We start from the raw sequence: 25,548 nt of genomic DNA, 5'->3' as shown, positions 1-25,548 counted from the left end.
AAGGTACTTTCTTTTATATTGAGATCTTTGGTCCATTTTGAGTTAATTTTTGTGTAGGGGGTGAGGTAGGGGTCCTCTTTCATTCTTTTGGATATGGATATCCAACTCTCCCAGCCCCATTTGTTGAAAAGACCATTATGGCTCAGTTCAGTGACTTTGGGGGCCTTATCAAAGATCAGTCGGCCATAGATCTGAGGGTCTATCTCTGAATTCTCAATTCGATTCCATTGATCTATATGTCTATCTTTGTGCCAGTACCATGCTGTTTTGGCAACTGTGGCTTTATAATAAGCTTCAAAGTCAGGGAGTGTAAGTCCTCCCACTTCGTTTTTCTTTTTTAGAGTGTCTTTAGCAATTCGAGGCATCTTCCCTTTCCAAATAAATTTGATCACTAGCTTTTCCAAGTCTGCAAAGTAGGTTGTTGGAATTTTGATTGGGATTGCATTGAATCTGTAGATGAGTTTGGGTAGAATTGACATCTTAATGACATTTAGCCTTCCTATCCATGAACATGGAATATTTTTCCATCTTTTAAGGTCCCCTTCTATTTCTTTTAGTAGAGTTATGTAGTTTTCTTTGTATAGGTCTTTGACATCTTTGGTTAAGTTTATTCCTAGGTACTTGATTTTTTTAGTTGCTATTGAAAATGGTATCTTTTTCTTGAGTGTCTCTTCAGTTTGTTCATTTCTAGCATATAGAAACATTACTGACTTATGTGCATTAATCTTGTATCCTGCTACTTTGCTAAATTTGTTTATTAGCTCTAGTAGCTGTATCGTCGATTTCTCAGGGTTTTCTAGATATAAGATCATATCATCTGCAAACAATGACAGTTTTACTTCTTCTTTTCCAATTTGGATGCCTTTTATTTCTTTGTCTTGCCGGATTGCCCTGGCTAGCACTTCCAGCACAATGTTGAATAACAGTGGTGACAGCGGGCATCCTTGTCTTGTTCCTGATCTTAGAGGGAAGGCTTTCAGTCTCTCACCATTGAGTACTATGCTGGCTGTGGGTTTTTCGTATATGCTCTTTATCATGTTGAGGAAGTTTCCTTCAATTCCTGCCTTTTGAAGTGTTTTTATCAAAAAGGGATGTTGGATTTTGTCAAATGCTTTTTCAGCATCTATTGAGATGATCAATTGATTTTTCCCTTTCGAGTTTTTAATGTGTTGTAATACATTGATTGTTTTTCTTATGTTGAACCATCCTTGCATGCCTGGAATAAACCCCACTTGGTCATGGTGTATGATTTTTTTAATGTGTCTTTGGATTCGATTTGCAAGTATTTTGTTGAGGATTTTTGCGTCTATATTCATTAGGGAGATTGGCCGGTAGTTTTCCTTTTTTGTAGCATCTTTGCCTGGTTTTGGTATTAGATTGATGTTAGCTTCATAAAATGAGTTAGGTAGTGTTCCATTTTCTTCAATGTTTTGAAAGAGTTTGAGTAAGATTGGTGTCAGTTCTTTCTGGAAAGTTTGGTAGAATTCCCCTGTGAAGCCATCTGGCCCTGGGCATTTATTTGTGGGAAGATTTTTGATGACTGATTGGATCTCTTTGCTTGTAATGGGTTGGTTGAGGTCTTCTATTTCTTCTCTGGTCAGTCTAGGTTGTTCATATGTTTCCAGGAAATTGTCCATTTCTTCTACATTGTCCAGTTTGTTGCCATACAGTTGTTCATAATATCCTCTTATAATTTTTTTAATTTCTTCAGGATCTGCAGTTATGTCACCTTTTTCATTCATTATTTTGTTTATATGGGTCTTCTCTCTTTTTGATTTTGTCAGTCTAGCTAGGGGCTTGTCAATCTTGTTGATCTTCTCAAAGAACCAACTTTTGGTGATATTTATCCTCTCTATTGTTTTTTTGTTCTCTATGTCATTTATTTCTGCTTTAATCCTTGTTATTTCTTTTCTTGTACTTGGTTTAGGATTGGTTTCTTGTTCATTTTCTAGCTTCTTCAGTTGATCCATTAGTTCTTTGATTTTGGCTCTTTCTTCCTTTTTAATATATGCGTTTAGTGCTATAAATTTCCCCCTTAGCCCTGCTTTTGCTGCATCCCATAGGTTTTGGTATGTTGTGTTCTCATTTTCATTCGTCTCTATATATTTAGCAATTTCTCTTGCTATTTCTTCTTTAACCCACTGATTGTTTAGGAGTGTGTTGTTTAACCTCCAGGTATTAGTGAATTTTCTAAGTCTCTGATGGTTATTGACTTCTAATTGTATTCCATTGTGGTCAGAGAATGTGCTTTGAATAATTTCAATCTTTTTAAATTTATTGAGGCTTGTTTTATGTCCCAGCATATGATCTATTCTGGAGAAAGTTCCGTGAGCACTAGAAAAGTATGTGTATCCTGGTGATTTGGGATGTAATGTCCTGTATATATCTGTTAAATTTAATTCATTTATCAGATTGTTTAGGTTTTCAATTTCCTTATTGGTCTTCTGTCTGGTTGATCTATCTATAGGAGAGAGTGATGTGTTGAAGTCTCCCACAATTATTGTGGAAACATCAATTGCTTCCTTTAGTTTTGCCAGTGTTTCTCTCATGTATTTTGTGGCACCTTGATTGGGTGCATAGACATTTACGATTGTTATTTCTTCTTGCTGAATTGCCCCTTTTATTAGTATGTAGTGGCCTTCTTTGTCTCTCAAAACATCCCTGCATTTGAAGTCTATTTTATCTGAGATTAATATTGCTACACCTGCTTTCTTTTGGCTGTAGCTTGCATGAAATATTTTTTTCCATCCTTTCACTTTCAGTTTCTTTCAGGGATACTTTTAAACACATGGTTTTGTACTTTTATCTGTCATGGCGAGCACTAAAAGACCCAAAAATGTTCATGTTCGAACAATGTTTTTGTTACATGACCAAGGGGAGTTAATGTTGCAGATAGATTTAGGGTTCCTAATTAGCTGACTTTAAGATAGGGAGATCAACCTGGATTATCTTGGTGGGCCCAGTGTAATTGCAAAGGTCCTTAAAGATAGAAGCGGGAGGCAAAGAGTCAGTGTTGGAAAGACAGTGTGAAAAAGATTTACCAGCCATTGCTGGCTTTGAAGATGGAAATGGGCCGTGAGCCAAGATTGTAGGCAGCCTCTAGATTCCCCCTAGAGCACCAGAAAGGAATGCAGTCCAGGTGACACCTGGAGTTTAGCCTGGTGAGACCCAGGTCAGACGTCTGCCTGCAGAACTGTAAGGTAATAAATTTGTGTTCTTTTTAGTTGCCGAATTTGTGACAGTTTGTTACAAAAGCAATAGGAAACTGATACATCTGGTTTTTCCAGTTCTCAGCAGGAGTTTGGGTCTGCTGAAAGTTGCTCTGTCCTAGCTAGAAGTGGATGTCCCTATTTTCACCTTTTATCAGTATGACCCTGTACCCATTGATGCAGCATCATTATGAAAAAGTAAACTGTAACAGAATTTGGATTATTGATAACTTCACTGACATTTGTAACAGTGATTTCACATATATTAATAATTATATCTTTTAATGATGCTATCCCCACAGGCTTCTTTAATTTAGAAACATTAATATTGAATTTGTGCTTAACATTCAAGCTACAATTTGGTTTTTAAACTGTGGTCTTGAAAACCTAAAGTAGTAAGATGATCATTTTAGCAGAAAATTTTAAATTAGTAAGGATCATTTTGGTATTTTGATCAACTGGAGATATAGCAGGAAGTCCTCATGGCCCTACTCACTGTGGTTTCATTGCATTTTTTAAGATGAAAAAATATATACATTTTATTATTATCATTATTATTTTTACAGACTTTGCCCAAGATACTGAGTCATATTGCACCAGCATTTTGCATGAACAGCTGTAGCTTCGTAGTGGAAAAATCTAAAGAGTCAACAGCACGTGTTGTAGTTTGGAGAGAAATAGGGGTACAAAGAAGCTATACCATGGAGAGCACTCTGTGTGGCTGTGATCAGGGAAAGTATAAGGTAAGACTTCGCAGAACTTCTAGTCATAAAAAAATATTTGAAGACTTTCCTTTCATATGTACTAAAAGCAGTTTTCAAGTATATAATAAATGATACTGAGTTATATGTAATTTGCAATAACAGAATTGAATCTTCTGATTGCTAATAGCTTGCTTGAACTCCTTACAAAATTCTTGGTTATTTGAGTCTTTTTACATTCATGATTTTTAAGAAAGCACATAAGTATACATAAATTTAAACACTGTTTAGTAATTTACACAGAACTGAAAGAAGTACATTATTAATAAAAATTTGTTATTAATATATTGGATGTAGGTATAATTTATGCATTTAAAAATAGACACATCATGTGTTTATAAAGCAGCTGGTTCATTAAGAAGTTTTGTGTGTGATTTTTAAATCTATATCCTTCAAATTTTTTTCTTCACTGGGACTGTTCTTCTGTAGTCCATAGGCTTTTTTTTTGGAGAAAACCAGAGTTTAAATAAACATTATTTTTGAGATTAAGACTAGTAAAAGATTAAGTGATTTTGAATTATTTAATATTAAAGATTGAGGATTTCATTGTCACTGACTTGTACGTTCAATAAGCAATGAACCTAATATTTATTCTTGTCTTGCCACAGAAAGATTTTTGGGTGTCATACTAATTATTCCACTCATTCTGGGATTTGTTTTGTTTTGTTTTTGACATGGGGAAATAATACTGAATCTGATTTTTATATACCTTACATGAAGATGTTTGGAAAGAGTTAAAAATCTTCTAATTGGCCAGTATTAAAATGTAAATACATTATAGTTGATGTCAGAATTTTAAGTGGAGAGTCTTAATAATGGCTTTCAGTCTGTAACAAACTGGAAGAAAAGTGTGTAGCTTTTGCAATTGACATTCAAACTTTGGGGCCTTTAAAGTAGATCTTAATGACATTCCAGTACTTTGTGTTAAATGACTTTTCCCTAAATTTTCATTGAAACAATGTAGTATTCTTCCAAAGTGTAATATCTTTGGAGCTTTCTCCGAATATTGTTTGGAAAAAAAAAGAAAAGAAGACTGCTAGTTTACCAAGGGTAGGTAGGATGGCAGTGAGATAAAATGTAGCATGAGCACCATTCCCTCTTCTTTTCCCTTAATCATTGCTTTCATGGACAACTTTTGCCAAGCATCTCATTTCTGTAATTGTGGGGGATGGGAAAAAAGCTTGAGAATCGTTTTTGAATAGGAACATAGTTGGATCCTAGGAAGACAGACTTTGGCTGTATGATTTTTGGAAACAGACTGTAAATTATTTCTTTGATTTATGCAGTTAGGCAGCAGAAAGTAACTTAAAGCATCAGTGTCTATGAAAGTAGTTCTGAGCAGTGGGAAAGAAGTAATCAGGGAAGTTGTGACTCGAATGCCCTGTGGCATATAATATTTGGATTCTTCTGATAGCCTTTCATTGGTGCTTTAAAAAGATTCTATTTGCCTTTTGATAAGTTTGCTTGGTCATTGAAGCAACCAGATTTTTGAAAATAGCTACAATTTATTTAGAAACATAAAATGTTAAACTAATTTCCAAAAAGTTGCTTTTGTTTTTAATCTACCAATTTTTTAAAATAAGATGGACACCTGAAACATACACATTTATCTTTTCTATGATTTAATTAATAGAGTGTACATTGAGTTAAAGCTGTTAATGGAGTGGAGTGTCTTAGTAAGCCAAATTTTTTTTTTATGTCTAAAATTCATACTAATTATTCCACTGATTCTGGGATTTTTTTGTTTTGTTTTTGACATGGGGAAATACTACTGAATCTGATTTTTATATACCTTACATGAAGATGTTTGGAAAGAGTTAAAAATCTTCTAGTTTAATTAATGGAGTATATGTACATTGACTTATAAAACTCTTACGGAGTAGAGTGTCTTAGTAAGCCAAGTTTTTTTATGTCTAAAATTCATATTAATTATTCCACTCATTCTGGGATTGAGATTATAGCATATACTTTTCAAACTGATTGATCATAATGTATACTTTTCAAACTGATTAATGCTAATAAGCTATGAGTCTAATATTTTAATAAACGGTTCTCCACCCTCAAGAATGTGTTTACATTATTGAATTTTAGACTATAAATATTCTGTATTTTTATTTTCCATGAACTGATTCATAACAGGAATATAAGCCTTTAAATTAAGAAGGCAAACTGATATTCTAGTAAAGTCAATTAGTTTGCATTTCCTAGAATATTTGGGAGACGGCCAAAGTCTTTATTTAAACCAAAAAAACTCATTATTAGAAAGTCATGTGCTTTGTGTAGGGTGACAGTTTTTACAATTCACTCACTTCAGTTATATGTTTTAGGAACTCATTTAGTATAGTCACTGGAAAGCAATTTTAGAGTACCTTCTCTCCAATTGATGTCTGCTCTGTCTACACTTGTACCGTGTGTTGGTATAAGGATTTCACTTATTTTAGAGATTCATTTTTACCTGAAAACTAAATGATAAGCAGTGTCTTGATTTACAGTCCATTTTTATGGTTTTATGTGGCAACATTTAACTTTTGGTAAACTTTATACTGTTTATTGGAAAGTTTTGGTTAAAAAAGGATTAGGGACTGTAGTGCAATTTTCTTTTTCTTTAGTAGACAAATTTAAAATGGGCATTCTTAATTAACAAAGAATATAGTAACTTAATTTACTGCTACCTCATTGGCTTAGATTTGTTTTTGTTTTTGCTTTTTGACCTATAAATATTCATAGTTACCTTTTTTGTTTGTTTATTTTATACTCAGGTTTTCTTTTGTCCACAGTAAAAGTACCTATAAGGTAATGTTCAAGTACACCTATTGGATTCTTGATTTTAACACTGTATTATTTAAGCACTGACATTCAAAGTGATGATTATAAGAAATACTAACAGGACCTTGTTTATATAGTTCCATACAAGAATTCCAAGGGTAACATTATCACAAAATGTTCATCCATTGTTAATTCCCAGGATGTTAGTTGAAAATAGTTTGCATTATAGTGAATGAAAATAGACATTTTAGAAATGATCTTTTAAGACAGTTGGTTTCCTTTGTGACCTGAAGTAATCGTATATTGTTAAGACATTGTGCTTGCTGAATCCTAGTTCCATACAAAATACCAAATTTTTAATTTATTAATATAGTTATGAATTCCTTTTATATAATTTTAATGAAATGCAGCCAAAAAATAGCTTCTAGTTTTATCTATAATGTATAACCTTCTAGTTATATCTATAATATTGCTTTATTTCTAGGGTTTACAGATTGGTACTCGAGAACTGGAAGAGATGGGAGCAAAATTTTGTGTTGGTTTATTGCGCTTGAAAAGACTGACATCCCCATTGGAATATAACCTGCCTTCCAGCCTTCTTGAGTTTGAAAATGACTTGATTGAATCCAATTGCAAAGTAACTAGGTGGGATAAACTTGTTTTATTCTATTATTAAGTTATAGTTTACTATTAAACTTCATTAAAATAGTTAAGCAGAAGTAAGATACTGAGATTTTGACAGTCAAGAGCACTTTTAGGATTAATATAATTAATTTACGCCTCTAATATTTGTTTCAAATTGTGATCATCTTGATTCTTTGAATGTTGAGTTTGGGATGAGATTTTAATGAATTATCCTTATACTCTGAATGCTGTTTTTAGTAATCTTAATTCCTATTACAAATAAAGAATAATGATGTACTTTTAACCCCAAAATAAGCAATGTGATTATTATAGCACTTATATCAGCTATCTAGGATAAGAAGGCTTATAATCAGGATTTGTATTTCTAAAGAAATTTTATTTTGTTGATGCCTACACACATCAAATAGCTGTTCAGTAACCTTTGGTTACATATATTTAAAACAACTAATTTATTTAAATTTGATCATTTAGCTCAATCTGCCAAATGTTCTTCTAAATAGGTAATCTTTTTCTCCTAAAATTCAGTATATATAAAATTTGATCAGTTATGAATTCAAAGGTAATTCAGTATCATGATTCTTAATCATGATCATAAAGCATTTTATGGTTTGGTGTATAAGGATAAGAATAGTCTCATTTTATCAAACCTTCATGCTTTTGGTTGTTCAGTATTGACTGGTCATCAGATTTGTTAACTTATTGCCATGCACTTTTATGTATATCAGTGTAGGAGGGTTTTGTTTTGTTTTGTTTTTTTCTTTTTTTAAGTGTATTTTTTATTGTGAACTTTAATTTATATGCATAACAGTGATAACTTTCAAAGTATAATTTAACAAGTACTTAGAGAGCAAATTTCAAAGAATGTTATAGGTTACAGTTCCACAATTTCAGTTATTTCCATTATTATAAAATATAACATACATACAGAAAGGTGTTAACTTTCGAAGTACAGCTCAGAAAGCAGTTATGTCGGTGATTTCAAAAAAAAATGTTAGGGGTTACAGTTCCACGGTTTCAGTTCTTTTGTTATTGTGAAATATAGGGTTTATACAGAAAGGTGAAAATTTTCAAAGCACAATTCAGTGAATAGCTATATACAAATAGCTATATACAAATTTCAAAGAATGTTATAGGTTATAATTCCACCATTTCAATAATATCCTTCTAGCTATTCTAATACTCTAGCATCTAAATATATATATATATATATATATATATATATATATTTATATAAAGTTTCAGTATTCGTAATCCTTTGTTAAATCCTGTCTTGTCTGTTGCTACCCCTTCCTCTTGTTGACTCATTTTCTTGATCTTCAGGGGTGTCTAGGAAATGACCACCCTAACTTGTTCCTGTTGAGAGGGTGTTGACAGTATGGGGAAGGGGACTGCATCTGATTGTTGTTCTTAAAGAGGCTGTTGCCTCTGGGTTTTAGGACTTGTCTGGCATAGGAACACTCTGGTGGATTTAAGTTTCTAAGAGATAAAACTTAGTAAGTGAATCTTTCATAGAATCTCAGATAGGGACCAAGGTATTTCAGGACTACTTTTGGTAAGGACATGGCATACTGTGGCCATTGTGGATGTCTAGCTGGAGCTTGCATAAGAGAAACCTCCAGGATAGCCTCTCAACTCTATTTGAGATCTCCCAGCCACTGTAACCTTATTTTGTTACCTTTCTTTTTCCCCCTTTTGGTCAAGTGGGCATTTTCAATCCCTGGCTGACAGGGCCAGGCTCATTTCTGGGAGTCACGTCCCATGTTGCCAGGGAGATTCATTCCCCTGGGATTCATGTCCCCCGGGACAGGAGGTTAATGAATTTATTTGCCAAGTTGGGCTTAGAGAGAGAAAAAGGCCACATGCACATCTGAGCAACAGAAGAGGTTCCCTGGAGGTGCTTCTTAGGCATAATTACAGGAAGGCTTAGCTTCCCATTTACAGCCCTAAGTTTCACAAGAGCAGTCCTCAGGATTGAGGCCCTGATTTATTAAGTAGTGGGTTCCTGATTTCACATAACATATGTTCTGTCTCAAGATAAACGGTCAGTTTCTCACATTATCTTTGATTAGTTGTGTAATCATCACTCTCAATTTTAAACAATTATCATAACATAAAATATCCCAGAGCACTTAGCAGCCACTTTATATGGCTAGCTCTTTTTTGTCCTAGATAATTTTTTTCCCACCAAAGTCATGAAGATTTTCTCCTATATTTTCCTTTAAAAGTTTAATTGACTTAAGTGTGCTGTGAGGTAGGGGTTAAGGTATGTTCCCCCCCACCTCTCAAAGCAATTCATTAACTTAGCACCATTTATTGAAAAGACTGTCTGTTCCTCACGTTACTGCAGTGACATGAATCAGGTGACCATATATGTGTGTGGGTTTATTTCTGCATTTTCTATTCCCATGAGTTTGTATGCCCTTGTGTCAATACTACACTTTCTTAATTACCATACTTTTATAGTAAATTTGCTATCTTTTAATGCAAAGCCTCTGGCTTTGTTGTTTTTCTTCAAAACTGCATTGGTCATTGTTATTGATTCCTAATTCTTCACTGCTTCTACGGCCTTCTTCATACCTTCAAGCAGATTTTTTAAAATTGTGTCCAGCTTTTCTAATTCTGATTAAGAGAGTTGATCTGCAACACATACTTCTTTAATGATTTCTTTCCCTTCATTTTCTTTCTTGAACAATTAAAAAAAAAAAAAAAAAAAGACAACTATTAGACTTCCTGGGCTGAACTTCTAATTTGCTTGTTTTTTCTGTTTTTATTTTATTTTCTGAGAAACTTCCATATATTAATTCATATCCTGACCTGCAATTTTCATTTCTACTATCTTATTTTTAATTTCCAAGAGCTTTCTATTTCTTTGAAATTTTTTTTTAGTATCATAACCCTGTTCTTTTTTATTCTCTGTAACAATGTAACTGATGTTTTCCCCTTTCCGAAAGTTTTTCCTACTCCCTGCATTAGTTAGGTTTCATATGATTCTTTTCTTCTTCTATTTTTTTCCTCTTTCTTTCATATTAAGGCTTGTTGTCTTGTATCTGCTGATTTTTGTCTTTCTTTCATTGAGGCACTGAAAAGCAGGGTTTGTTGACAGGTGGGCCTCACAATGGGTTTTTTCCCTTGGCAGTCACCATAAAGGTTTATTTCCCCCATTTATCCTGTTTTGTTTTCCTTGAAATATTTAGTTGCCTCCCAGAGGATTCTTCCAATCTTTTGCCTTAGGAAATGCATTCTGAGGGTGGGTGTGGGTGTTCTATAGGCAATACCACTTCAAGGATATGAAAACTGGTTGGGGGTATGAATGAAAAGATTGCACTGGACAGTGTAAAACAGGCAAACATGACTATTCAAAGTTATGTGCCACAGAGAAGAGAGAGAGAAAGACCATAAAGGTTATCACAATAACAGAAGGGGGTGGGGGAGGGCTCAGCTCCCCTGAAGCAGAGGGAAGGAGAGTTTTTTTTTTGTTTGTTTACTTTTTTTTTTTATTAAATTCAGTTTTATTGAAATACATTCACACATCTTACAATCATCCATGATATACAATCCACTGTCCACAGTATGATAACATAGTTATGCGTTCATCACCACAATCTATCTCTGAACATTTTCCTTACATCAGAAAGAACCAGAACAAGAATAAAAAATAAAAGTGAAAAAAGAACACCCAAATCATCCCCCCATCCCACCCCATTTGTCCTTTAGTTTTTATCCCCATTCCTCCATTCATCCATACACTAGATAAAGGGGGTGTGATCCACAAGGTCTTCACAATTGCACTGTCACCCCTTGTAATCTACATTATTATATAATTGTCTTCAGGAGTCCAGACTGCTGGGTTGGAGTTTGGTAGTTTCAGGTATTTACTTCTAGCTATTCCAATACATTAAAGCCTAAGAGGTGTTATCTATATAGTGCATAAGAATGTCCACCAGAGTGACCTCTTGACTCCATTTGGAATCTCTCAGCCACTGAAACTATTTCGTCTCATTTTGCATCCCCCTTTTGGTCAAGAAGATACTCTTAGTCCCACGATGCCAGGTCCACATTCATCCCCGGGAGTCATACTCTGCATTGCCAGGGAGATTTACATCCCTGGTAGTTGGGTCCCACGTAGAGGGGAGGGCAGCGAGTTCACCTGTCGAGATGGCTCAGTTAGAGAGAGAGAGGGCCACATCTGAGCAACAAAGAGGTACTCAGGGGGAGACTCTTAGGCACCATTACATACAACTTTAGACTCGGGAAGGAGAGTTTTTAAGGACTGAGGTGAGCTCATGGAAGATTTCTGCACGGGCGGGTCAAGCAGTGGGATGTGTCCATTACTTGACCTTAACTCCTGAGTTTACTGGAAGCTGGATTCTGAAGGAGCCAGAGTTAGGAAGAAGCCTGTGTAGAGTTTAGTCAAGCTAAGGAGAAGTTGAGGCTGACCTGGACAGTAACACAGGGGCGGGGGATTTCTTAACTTACGCTGCTTGCCAGGATCACAGAGTTCAGGTAAAATTGTCAGGCGCTGTGGAAAAAATCTTACTCGTTTATGTTTAAGGCACAGATATACACACCATAGACAGATGTGCACTGTATCTGTCATTTTAAGATTTCATGGGGATGGGATTAGGAAAAAATCTAAAAGAACTCCTTAAGAGGTGATAAAAAATTTTTTTGGGAAATATTGCCTTGGGGCATAAGCCCAGGTTCTAGCATTCTGGGAGCTCAGTAGGACTTACCTTTCAGCTAACAATTTTTCACTTTCCCTCCAACCCCTACATTTCTGGGGAGTGATTTACTTCTGCCTTTTAGGCCTAAATGAATAGCCTGTCCCAGAAAAGGTCTTAAGTATCTGGGAATAAAGGACTTGTGCACAGAAAACTAATTCCTATCTCTCTGTACTAAGGCTGAGGAAAGCAATCTAAAGGTCTAACTTCTCTTTATAAAACCTTATAACCATTTCTTCTGTTTTTAGCCCCACCCCGAAAGATCCTTTCTTTATAGAGGGTTCTAGTTTCTCAACTTTTCTGGGGCTTTGTAATGCTAATCAGCATTTTTCTGTAGGTACTTAGCAAAGCAAAGGAAGTTGGAACTCAAATCCATTACTTCCATCCATCTGCCTTGGGTCTTGCAACATTTTGTTGATATCTCTTCTTTCCTATTGTTTCTTCTCCAATTTTCATTTTCCTTCTGGATTTAATCTTGTAAAAAAAAGTTATCCTGTCATTTTATTGGCATTTGAGAAGGGATCAGAAATAGATGCTTATGTTAAATTTACTATGTTTATCCAGAGGTTATAGAACTTCCTTTCATTGAAGCCTGTGGTTGAAAATTAAATATGTTTTATACTCCCAGGGCATCCATTGGAAATTTCCACATGTAAATCATTTTAATTTAACTCAGTCGTATTTGTTGTATATGAAAAATTCCATATGATGCAACATTAAATCTGCATTATGTTTTCCGTAGAGGGTGTTTCTCTTCTAAGTCAAACCTGAGAATGCCGGTAGAACTCATAATTCCTTCCTCCTCCCCACCCCTTAAGCCCCCTCCCCAGCCCCTGACACCCACATCTGCTTTCTCTATAGATTTACCTATTCTGGATATTTCAGATAAATGGAATTCTTTGATATGTGGTTTTTTGTGCCTGGCTTCTTTTTCTTAGCATAATGTTTTCAATGTTGTAGCATGTATAAGGATGTCATTCCTTTTCATGGCTGGATAATATTCCACTCCATGAATCTACCACATTTTATTTATCCATTCGTCTGTTGATGGATATTTGGGTTGTTTCCATCTTTGGTCTCTTGTGAATAGTGCTGCCATTAACATTCGTGTACAAAAATCTGTTTGAATACCTGTTTACAGTTCTTTGAAAATAGGATTGGAATTGCTGGATCATATGACAATTCTGTATTTAACTTTTTGAGGAACCACCAAACTGTTTCCACAGCAGCTAAACCATTTTATATTCCCACCAGCAATGTACGAGGGTTCTCATTTCTACACATCCTCGCCAACTATTCCTTCCCGCCTCCCTCTGTTCCTTCCCTTCCTCCCCTCCTTTCTTCCCATCCTAGTGGGTGTAAAGTGGTGTCTCATTGTGGTTTGATTTGAACTTCTAATTATTCAAAGACTCATCATGTTGAGCTTCTGTTCATGTGCTTGTTGGCCATTTGGAGAAGTGTCTATCCCATTTTTAAATGGGATTATCTTTTTGTTGTTGAGTTGTAAAAAAGTTTTTTCCCCCCACATATTCTGGGCAGTAGCAAACATGTGATTTGCAACTATTTTCTGCTATTGTGCAGATTGTCTTTTCACTTTCTTAATAGTGCCTTTTGATGCACAAATGTCTTTAATTTTGATGAAGTCCAATTTACCTGTTTTTTTCTTTTGTCGCTTGTACTTTTGATGTCTTGTCTAAGAATCCATCACCAGATTCAAGGTCATAAAGATTTACCTCTGTTTTCTTCTAAGATGTTTAAAGTTTTAGCACCTGTGTTTAGGTGTATGTAACATTTTTAGATAATTTTGTATATGGTGTGAAGTAGGTAGGGATCAACTTCATTCTTTTACATGTGGCTATTGAATTGTCCCAGCACCATTTGTTGAAAAGATTCTTCTATTGAATGGTCTTGGCACCTTGGTCAAAATCAATTTCTCATAGCAATATATGGCTTTATTTCTGAACTGTGAATTGTATTCAATTGCTCTATATGTCTTTCTTTATGCCAGTATCACACTGTTTCGATTACTGAAGGTTTGAAGCAAATTTTGAAGTCAGTAAGTGTTAATCCTCCAATATTGTTCCTCTTTTTTAAGATCTAGTTATTTTAATGAGGAAGTCAGATTTGTGTCTAAATCTCTGAAGATTTGTGTGAATTAATAATTATGTGAATTCAAAAACTCACCATTTTTGTTGGGTTTAATTCAAGTAATCAGGTTTGAGTTTATTATCATATAATGATAAATGTTCTAACTTAAACTTCAGTACTTGCCTTCTTACTGTAATCCTTTAACTGTTTTCTGGAACTTTGGAAAAGTTACTTCTGCTAGTTCTTGCTGATTGTTCAAAGTTACTTTGGGGGTTCAGAGCCCTGAAGCTTTTCACTCTGCCATCTTGATCCAATATTTGGAAACATTTAAAAAGTAATATGTCTTAAGAAATGCTCCAGTGTATAGTTTTGCAAACAGTAAGGATGTTATAAGATTTTTAATAAATTGTTCCTATTGCCATTAATGAATACATAGTACTGAAGTTGGCAAAAACCTTTAAATATACTTAACATTAGATATATATTGTGTTAATATTTATAAAAAAATCCAATTGATGTTTTATATTTTGATAAAATTAGGATACATTTCTAAGAAGGTAAGGTACATTTCTGAGAATGGGTCTGCGAACCAGGTAGTATCATGTAGTCCTACCATTACAAGAGAGACAGGGTAGAAATTATTGTTAAAACAGTACAAAGGTAATGATTGCTACAGACCATTAATACTAAAATGAAATATTAACCTCTCTATTATGCATACTTTCTTTACATGTAGCTAGTATTTGTTTATAAATACACAGAAACTTTTTCTTATGAGAAAATTAAAGTAATAGAGACCATTTGTGATCAAATTTAAATATCAATGTTTTATTAAATCCCTAGCTATGTAGTAAAGCCTGTTGGTATTAATGTGCTTTATTTTTAATGTACAGTTTACATAGTCAAGCTAACCTCAAAAGAAGATCTTTCTTTTTAATGACTTTTATGCACATACTTGAGTCTTATTTGTGTTTCTGATGGTCATTTAGTGCTACTATGTAGAAAATTCTCATACCTGTAACTTCTGTTGGAATAATATCTAGGCAATGCCATGCAATTGACATTTAGATCATGACTTCTAGTCCACTGAAAATAATAGCTGCTTAGAACTAAAAATGAACCATTTGTGCTTGTGCTAAGTAGATGAATGCTCTTGTTCCCACACTAATTATTGGAGCATCTTTATTGGATGTTGAAATCTACCATAAAAATAGTTTGGGACTAAATAAATGAGCCCTTCAGGATTCAAGGCCAGATTTGATTCTAATGAAAACTTTGAAGCTTATAATAGGATGTTTTAGTTTTCTGGCTGCTAAAACAATACCATGCATAGGATTTGCTTAAACAATGGGAATTTATTGGTTTGGGGTCTAGGAGAAGTCCAAAATCAAGGCATCATCAAGGTGATACTTTCTTCCAGGCTGTGGCTTTTTGGGACTGGCTGTTGGTGATCCTTGGTCCTTGGCTTTTCTATCACATGACAATGCACATGATGGCCCCTCCTGCCTTCTCTGGGTTCCATTGACTTCTGGCTTCTCCCTATGGCTTTCTCTCTTTGTGGCCTTCTCTATAAGGCCTTCAGTAATCGGTTAATTCCCATCCTGATTCAGTTGGGCCACACCTTAGTTGAAATAACCTCATCAAAATGTCCTTTTTATAATGGATTCATAACTACAGGTGAGGATTAAGTTTAAGAACATAGCTCTTAGCTGTGGGGTACATAGCTCCAAAACATCACATAGGAGAAGTGAATGAGCCTTATAATTGAGATCTGAATAGGTATCAAGTTAATAATTGTTGGTTTCTAACACTTTGCTATACAAGGAATTTGATGAGTTTACATATTTTTAAATATTTGTTTTATTCTTGGTAGCCTCTTGGAAAAGTGAGGGTCTATCTTTCACACAAGTGTCTATTTGAGACTTTAAGAATTATAGCATATCAGAATAAAGAAGAATACATATTCAGTAAATAATTCCATTTACATTTGGAAAGAATGTATATTCTCTAATTATTGAGTATGGTATTCTCTAATTGTTGAGCATAGTGTTCCATATATTTCTTATATAATTGTTTGTTAGTCAGGTTCAGATCTTTTATATTGTTATCTATCCTTTTTTTGTTGTTGTTTGGTCTGCTTGTTCTATGAGTTACTAAACAGAGATGTGTTCAAGCTCCTCACCCCTGCCCCATTTCTAAATTGTAGCCCTTGAGAGATGGAAGACTTAGGGCTCCATTTCTTTGGCAGCCCTGAACTCCAATTTTTGTCTCCTTAGCACCATAAACTTCAAAAATTCTGTTGTTTGTTTTCTATTTTGTTTGTTTTGCTACTTCTTACTTTATTTTTCAACTTCTTTGACTGTGTAGCTTAAGAATTTGTCAGGTGCATCTGGGGAACACTGTTGAATGTTGGGGTCAAATCTGTGCATCTGCCTTTCAGAGAACTTGGCTTCTTAATTTCTGGTTGCCTGGAAGCCCTGAACTCCAATTTTGACTTTCCTACAAACCTTTGAAATTTCTGAAATCTCTGATGACTTCTCTGCCTCTTAGCAGTTGCCCTTGTTTTGGTTTCCTCTGGATTTTGCCCCATGTGCCTTTCCCTTAGCTTATTTTGCTCTGTATCATTTTGCTGTAATAAGTCATAGCTGTAAATACAACTATCTGTTGAGTCCTGTGAGTAAATCATTAAATCTGGGGTGGTCATAGGTACCCCTTACATACATATCCACTCTGGAGATCTGTTAAGTTTTTTTTTTTTTTTTGAAATAAATTCAAAGTTACATGAATAGTTGCAAAAACAATACTAGCCCCATACACAGAATTCCATCATACCCTGACCCCCCCTTCCCCGATAGCTCAATCTACCAACTTTAACATGCTGTCACATCACTGTTTCTTTCCCTCCCTCCCTCCCTCCTTCCCTATCTATCATACATCATATATTTCTGTCTTCTGAATATATGAGAGTTAGCTGCACACATCCTTGAACGTACACTATAATTCACATATATACTTCCCATGAACAAGAACATTCTTTTATGTAATTCCATTAAGCACAGCTAAGAAGTATAAGAGATTCAACAATGATGCAATGCTTGCATTCTATATTTCCTTTTCCTTATGTCTCAACTGTGTCCCTTCGAGCCACCTGTCATCCACCCTCCAATCCCATCCAAGTTCATCCTTAGCATTCAATTGTCGTCTAGTTAGACTGACTTTTTTTTTTTTCTTTTTTCAATTGTGGAAACATATATACAGCCTAAATCTTCCCATTCCACCCCTTTCCTAGCCTTCCATTAGTGGGATTAATCACATTTAGAATGATGTTATGCTCTTTCCCACCATCCATTACTAGAAATTTCCCTTTACCTCAAACAGCAACCCTACACTCCTTTCTTAACTTCCCATTGCCCCTTCCCCCATTTCTCTTAACCCAAACTCTACTTTTCATCTCTATAGTTATATTCTCTGATAATTTCTTTGTGTTTACTGTGGGGCTTAAAATTAACCTCTTAAATCCCTATCAATCTTGTTTTTCTTTGGTACCACCTTCACTTCAATAGGGCACATAAACTATGTTCCTATACTCCTTCATTCCCCCACCTTTATACAGTTGTCTAAAATTACATATTTTACATTGAGTTCAAAACCATTGATTTGTCCTTAGAGTTTGTGTATTTTTTATCATGTAGGAAGTAAGTAGTGGAGTTACAGTTCAAAAATTATTGACTTCTATTTGTATTCTGTTGTGTTTGGAGAATGTTCTTTGAGTATATTCAATTTTTTTTTTTTTTTTTTTTTTTAATTTCTTGAGGCTTGTTTTATGTCCCAGCTTATGGTCCCTTCTGGAGAAAGATCTGTGATCACTAGAGAAAAATGAGTGTCCTGGTGATTTGGGATGTAAGGTACTATATATGTCTGTTAAAATTCTCTATATCTCTTTCTCCTTTCTTTATCTTTCTGTTAGTAGGGCTTCCTTTAGAATCTGAAGTAGGGCAGGTCTTTTATTGGCAAAGTCTCTCAGCATTTGTTTGTCTGTGAAAAATTTAAGCTCTCCCTCAAATTTGAAGGAGAGTTTTGCTGGATAAAATATTCTTGGCTGGAAATTTTTCTCTCTCAGAATTTTAAATATAACATGCCACTGCCTTCTTGCCTCCATAGTGACCACTGAGTAGTCACTACTTAGTCTTATATTGTTTCCTTTGTATGTGGTGAATTGCTTTTCTTTTGCTGCTTTCAGAACTTGCTCCTTCTCTTCAGTATTTGGGAGTCTGATCAGAATATGTCTTGGGGTGGGTTTATTTGGATTTATTCTATTTGGAGTTCGCTGGGCATTTATGCTTTGTGTGTTTATATTGTGTAGAAGGTTGGGCAAGTTTTCCCCAACAATTTCTTTGAATACTCTTTCTAGACCTTTATACCCTTCTCTTCCCCTTCTGGGACACAAATGAGTCTTAAGTTTGGACGTTTTATTTTATCTATCGTATCCCTGAGATCCACTGCGGTTTTTTCAATTTTTTTCTCCTTTCTTTTGTTCTTTCATTTTCTGTTCTGTGGATTTCTAGGACACTGAGATGTTGTTCAGCTTCCTCTAGTCTTGTATTGTGAATATCCAGAGTCTTTTTAATTTGGTCAATGGCTGCTTTTATTTCCATAAGATCTTCTATTTTTTTATTTACTCTTGCAATGTCTTCTTTATGCTCTTCTAGGGTCTTTTTTATGGCGCTTATATCCTGGGCCATGGTCCTCTTGATGTCCTTTAAATCCTTTGCCATGTTTTCGTTCTTTGATTGTAGTTCTTTAATTAATTTTGCGAGGTATAACGTTTCTTCCGAAACCTTGATTTGTGTGTTTGGAGCTGGATTCTCCATATCATCTGGTTTTATCATATGCATTAAGATTTTCTGTTGTTTTTGGCCTCTTGGTATTTGTTTTGCTTGATAGGGTTCTTTCAAGTTGTATCAAAAAAAAAAAGGATTTCGATCTAATTTTTCAGAGACACAGTTTGGTGATGTACACTTTCTTTAACTAACCAGCAGATGGCGTCTGTGAGCCACCTATATCCCTCCAGTCAGTTCTCAACCTTTTTTCCCACGTAGTGTGGGGAAATGATTCTTGTGTGTTCAGTTGGAGAGCTCAGCCTGGGCGTGCCGCTGGAGTCGCCGGCCCTGAATGTGGGGCACGTGCATGGGTGGTCAGGTAGGAAGGGCAGCTCTCTCTCGGTGTCCCATAAACCACCGGACTTGGTGTAGCGCCCCTGGGTTCTCCGAGCGGATCCCGCCTCCCAGCCGCGATCCTCCCTCAGCCGAGGGGGATGCTGTGCTATGTCATCAGTGTGCGCCGTCCCTCAAGGGAAGCCCTGGGCTGCTTGGCTGTGCCGCGGGGCTCTCAGCTCGTTTCAGAATACAGAATGTGTGAGGCTGTCTTTACTGCAATGCCTTGTGGGCTGAGAGAAGCTGAGGTTTTCTCCACAGAGAGAGAGAGCGAGAGACAGAATATTTGCTCCGATTCTCCCAAGGTCAGTTGTCACCAAAAGCCTCTGTCTGCTTGTTGAGGATTCGCTGTCTGTATTGAGCAGTTATTATTAAAACCTCACTTGGAGCTGGGCTGAGAAAGTGCACGGCGCGGCTTCCATGAGGGAGGGGCTCTCGGCTCTGGGCTCTCGGCTTTCAGCGCGGGTCCGCAGTTTTACTTACAGATTTTATGCTGTGATCTCGGGCATTCCTCCCAATTCATGTCGGTGGATGTTGAGTGTACAGTTACGTTTGTCTCCCCGCTACCATTCCAGGTTATTTACTGGTTTTTTGTTCATTTATGAATTGTTCTGGGGGAGACTAAGTCTTCCACTTCTTTCTATGCCGCCATCTTCCCAGAATCCCCGTTAAGTTTTATTATCTCAGCTTCTAGTGTTCTGTTGAGAATGATCAGAGACAAGTGATATTGTAACCCCTTTGCAAATATATGTGTGCAAACTGAGGCTCAGAGAGATTAATTTCCCCAAGGTCATCCAGCTAGTAATTCTTGACAGAACCAGGAATTGGATCCGGGTTTAAGTCAGAAAGTCTCTTGTTCTTTTCATTGTATTGTGTGTCCTCCAAGCATATAAGCAAAATTACTAAAATGTAATATTTCGGTTTCAGAAGTTCTCCTGCATTATTTGGGCAATGTATCTACCATTTAACATTTTCATTATGTATTAGGAATGTTTTCAGATCAATAGGAAAGTTGGAGTTTAGTGACTCAATTACTATTTCCCAGAGGCAGTGCTATTATTCTTTAATTTCAACAAAAATATCAGTAAATTAGCAGCTTCTTTTTCTTCTCAAATAGATCAATATTCTCTTGTTAGATGTTCTGTACACTAGCAGTGTGTATGTCTGTGTATCTGTGTGTGTGTGTGTGTGTGTGTGTGTGCTGGAGTCACTTAAGACTGACAAAAAAGTGTTACTTGTATTTTCTATGGATGATTTCTACTTTTTGATATTTAGGAGATGCTATATTTACCTCTTACAAATAGGAATCAAATTATATAATGTATATAAATAAAAAATCCTCTAGTATGTGTATAGATAGGAAGACTTTTCTTTCACCTTTGACCTGACATTTCAACACACTCAAAATAAAAACCCAGAGATAATCAGCAATTCAGAAATTTCTGATGATTTGGGCAATTGAATATTTTTCTATTTGTGTATCAGTTTCAAAAATTCTCCCCCATGATATGTAGGTAATTCTCATAATTGCAGAAGAGTGCAGGTTTAAAGGAGGATTCCAAGTTATAGAGGTAGAGAGAGAATTTTTCGTCCTATTGACTGAGGGGACAGCCCATTTCTTGGACTCTTCAGGAACTAAGAAAGACTGATTTACTTTTACTTTAACAAGGTAGATTTTAATATTGTCATAGCATTTTACATTTGTAAAGTTTAATAGTTTACAAAATGCTTTCCCATTTATCACCTAATTTGAGCCAGACAACTTTGTGAGGTAGATGGAGCTGATATTTTGTTATCTTTGCTTTGCACATGAGGAAACTGGTGCTTGGAGAGAGTAAGTGACTTATTCAAGGTCATGTGGCTGATAAATAGAGGAGTAGAGGTACAGACCTAGAATCTCTGATTCCATATCTAGTGTATGGTTTCCATCATGTATGTACATACAAGTAATGGAGTAGAAGCTCTACATTCTGGTTTCTTGGTTTCAGCTCTATGGGAAGTGAGGTGGTATATAAGTATGTGGGGGGTGGCGAATTTTTTAGGTTTAATTTTGTGTAGTGCTTAATAGTGTAACATGCACATAGGCAGAAAACTTTGAATCTGAATGAAGCAGAGTTTTTTTCTGTTCTCTTTAGAAATCAGTTGGGATTATAAACCTTTTCTGCATCACATGACAACATACAACAGAGAATTTCAGTACATTCATCCTGTGACAAGGCCCTTTGGGTGAAGGTTTTGATATTTTCCTTGAAGCAGCATGGGGAGGATTTGGTTTTGGACTAAAATGCTGTTTTCGTTTAGCATGAAATGTTTCTTATTGAATTGTTTTTGGTTTAGTTACCTTTACCCTAAGAGTTAAAATCCAGAATACAAGGATGTTAAGGCAAGAGTATATAAGGCAGCTGTTGGAGAATAAAGTAAAAACAGGGCAGAAGGGTTAAATCTGTATGAAGAAAATGAGGGGAACAAGGAAGTAGTGGTAGAAAAACAAAATAATAGCAATGGAAAATAATTAAATGCTTGATTAGACTTTTTCTTGTGATTGAAATATGATTTGAATTTTTGTCATCTGTTGTAAATGGATCAAGTCTTTATTAACCTAGTGCAAATTACCTTAACGTCTTTTATGTGAAGGTTGTTGTGAGAATCATATGAGATCTAATGTATATGAAGACATTCCATAAGTTTGTAAAGTACTATAAATAATATGTTGGAATTATTAATTAAAGTAAAGATTAATTGATATGTTTATTCTTGTGCCTTAACTTTTTTTTTCACTAAAGTAAAATGAATGGAATGGAGTAATAGAAAAATTGTTGTTCTTGTGAACCCTGTGATTTCTATTAGATTTGAAGTTGAGCAAACTTTTTTGAGTGCCTGCAATGTGTCAGGTACTTCTGGGAGCTGACAGGAGGGACTAAGATTGGTAAGTCACAGTTCCTGACCTTAAGGTGTTTATGATTTAGTTCTGAGGGGACAGGTACATAAATAGATGGTCTCCACTGTATGTGCAGTGATCAGGTAGAATGTTTGGGCAGAGTGCAGAATAGAGTAGGGAGAAAGGGCATTTATCCCAATAGGGGCTTCAAGGAAGAACATCTGAAGATGAGCCTGAGCTGTGTTTTGAGACAAATATGGGTTAGTTAGAAGAAGAAGAATGGGAAGTATGCCTTAAGCAGAGGAAAGAATGTCAGTGAAGGCTTGTAATATAAAGTGTGAGACAAGGAGTTGTCAAGAGATTGACTGACGGGACTTTTTTATTGAGAATGTTGGTTTGGATGACTCACTGAATAATGATACGGAGACCATGGAAGAGGAGCAGGTTTGGTGGGAAGAACGACGAGTTCAGTTTGAACATATTGCATTTGAGATGCATGTGGGAGAGCCTTCTGTTTGTGTCCCACGAGTCCATGCATATACAGAAGAAGTTCAGCAGAGAAATCAGGGCTAGGAATTTGGATTGGGAAATTATCAGAATACAGATTAAAATAGCTGAGCTCACTCAAAGAGGGCATGCATATAGGAAGAGCTGTGGGCCAAGAGTGCATTTTTAGAAATACCTGTTTGAGAAGCAAACAGAAAATGAGGAGCATTAAGAAGGGAAAATACTGAGAAGGGACAGAGAAGAGTGAAGCAAACCAGAAGAGAAGGGATCAGGATTTTCATCATGGTTAAGTTCAGCAGAGTGATCTAGTGAAAATGGACTGGAAGATGGCAATTGGATATAGCAGTAGGAAGGCTGATTGCAGTGGAGTGTTAGAGGTTGTAATCTTCTGCCCTTTCCCTTTTCTCTATCTCAGTCTTCCCCTAGTTCCTTAAACCAGGATCCACTGATCTCTTTCTTTCTCCCACCTACTCCTTTTCTGTCCCCCTGTCCCCCCCTCCCTCCTTTTCTCTCTCTCTCTCTCTCTCTCTCACACACACACACACACACACACACACCCCTCTCCCCACCCCTAACTTCCTCATCCTCCTTTGCACACACAGTCCTATTAATGTTCTTGAATTAGCATCGTAATTTCTGAATGAACTCTGTATCCTTCAGCTAAGGGTAGACCTTAAAGAGGATTGTGATTTTGTTAGGACCTGGAGAAAGCGTAGTCAAATATCAGGGTAGTGTGGATTATGGGAGTGGAGTAAGTGTGTAAAATCGGTCACTGCTGGGTGTCAGAATGGACGAAGCCAGGAAATGATTGGAGTTCATACCATGATCAGCCTCATAAATGAGCCAAGACCAGGAACTGACAGGATCAAATTATTATCTGGACCCAGAGTTCTGAACATTCCTTGTCATGAGGTTGCCTTTAAATAACTAGGTACTTCCCTTCCAGGCCATCCTTCTCTTTATGTTAAAGATACACATCAGAATCCAACACCAGCATTGCTCCAAGTCTCCCCTTTGTTTAGGAGCTTATTTGAACCTATCTTGGGCCTTTTTGTTGCTCCTAAATCATACTTCTCTTGTTTTGTGATTGACTCACAACCTTCTTCTTTAAACCTTTTCCCTTAGTTCATATTGATTAACATCCTAGTATTCAGTTCCCCATGTACACCTAGATCCTTCTCCAACCCCAGCACAGGGACTAGGGTCCCTGCTGCCAGTTTCGTTTATGCTAGTCTGTTTCTCTGGGACTGGAATTTGCCATCTGTAGATCTCCTGAACGATGCTTGCCTGCCTACCTGCCCACCCACCGTATGGACTGTGTACTTTTTCTACCTGTTGGGAGACCCTGTGATGCTGCTGGGCATCTACGCACTGGCCACTATGCCCATCTCTTCGGAGCCAGCCTCTACAGTCCGGGTCAGTTTCTCCAGCCCCTGAACCAGTCTAGTGCATGGCTTTTTAGCAAATCTGTCTCCTCCTTTGCATGTTCCACTGTCATGTTTTCTTCCTATTATGACAGCCTCCAGCAAGAAAATAAGCAAGTATGTGGTAGGAGGTTTGTCATTTCTCCCTTTTTTCTTCTTAGCTGCAGCTAGTCTTATCTGTTGTAAGAGCCACCTAGGGCTCTGAGAATTTGAGGCACCAAGGTCAGGGAGTAGAAATGAATCATCGTAACTTGAAAGAAAGAAAGAAATCATAATAGTCATTTGAAAAAGCAACTAACCTTTTCCTTTTATTTAACTTTTTTCCCCCAAAACCCTAACAAATTCATGCTAAATATTTTAGTTGCATAATTCAAAACCGTGAATTTGTTTTCCTTAGCGTTAAGAATGTTGTAAAGTCTCATATAACCTTTTGAGCCATTCAGCATGATTTATCTAGACCTCTCTATCATACGCCAGCTCTAAACTTTTAAGGGGAAGCTTGGTATATAAGATCAAGGTGGTTTTTGCAGTGTATTTTCTCCTTTCATCATTGAGGAAGATTAAAGAAATTTTAGGACAAAATATACTCTTTCCAGATGAAGTTTGCTTTCTCTTCTTGGAAAATTAGAACTATATAATCCATTAACTTTTCCTTCCTCCCTTAACTTTCAGATATCTGAACTGAATTTAATATTTAGTTGCAGTAATTCTCTCATTTTAGATACTTAATGACATCTCTGTTCATTTTAATAGATTATTGTCCTTTTTCATTGTCTGATTTTACAGCTTTTAACTTCATCAACTTTTGGGAATCCTTTTTGGAAGCAGGTGGTATATAAACCAACGTACATCTATGTGAAATAAAAGTAGCTTTTGTAACAAAACGGGGACATTGAAATGTTGCTCTAGTGTTTCTTAGATATGATCACAGTGGTGTGTGTGTGTGTGTGTGTGTGTGTGTGTGTGTGTGTAGAATCTGGCAAATGGGGAGAAATCAGACTAATTGATTTTTGAAGAGGATAGGATATGTTACAGACCCTAGTGGAGAGGTTGTCTTAATTCCAGACCACCTACTTAATGAAATATTTAGAAGCACTTAGTGCTTTTAAGCAAATATCTTATTCTGTGTCCCAAGGGGAGGTAATTAATCTTGGTGTAGTATGTTGATTTGTTTTTCATTTTTTTTTTTCTTGACCTATGGAAACTGTGGGAATGGGCATATGGGATGTTTTTATTGCAGATTACCATTTTAGTGGCAGAATAAGTGGTTTTAGAGCATTACCCAAGGAACCCATTAAATAACCACAGTTTCTTATAAAGCCTGCTGAAGTTATCT

At 36.1% G+C, this 25,548-nt stretch overlaps 1 protein-coding gene across 6 annotated transcripts in view; it reads left to right on the top strand.

The window, feature by feature from the left end:
- AGTPBP1 (ATP/GTP binding protein 1) overlaps window positions 1–25,548 on the top strand; it is a 304,355-nt gene that overhangs the window by 227,774 nt on the left and 51,033 nt on the right. For 3 of the 6 annotated variants that reach the window (XM_037850913.1, XM_037850912.1, XM_037850910.1), the window contains exons 24-25: window positions 3,776–3,952; window positions 7,221–7,381. In XM_037850913.1, the coding sequence (XP_037706841.1) occupies window positions 3,776–3,952; window positions 7,221–7,381 (338 nt within the window). Of the gene's footprint in view, window positions 1–3,775; window positions 3,953–7,220; window positions 7,382–21,538; window positions 22,182–22,250; window positions 24,205–25,548 lie in introns of those variants that run through there. The other 3 variants (XR_005219074.1, XR_005219073.1, XM_037850914.1) reach the window with 3 other exon arrangements.

Source organism: Choloepus didactylus, chromosome 10 (assembly GCF_015220235.1).
Source record: "Choloepus didactylus isolate mChoDid1 chromosome 10, mChoDid1.pri, whole genome shotgun sequence".
Classification (NCBI taxonomy): Eukaryota; Metazoa; Chordata; class Mammalia; order Pilosa; family Megalonychidae; genus Choloepus; species Choloepus didactylus.
This window is presented reverse-complemented; position numbering and strand designations above follow the sequence as displayed.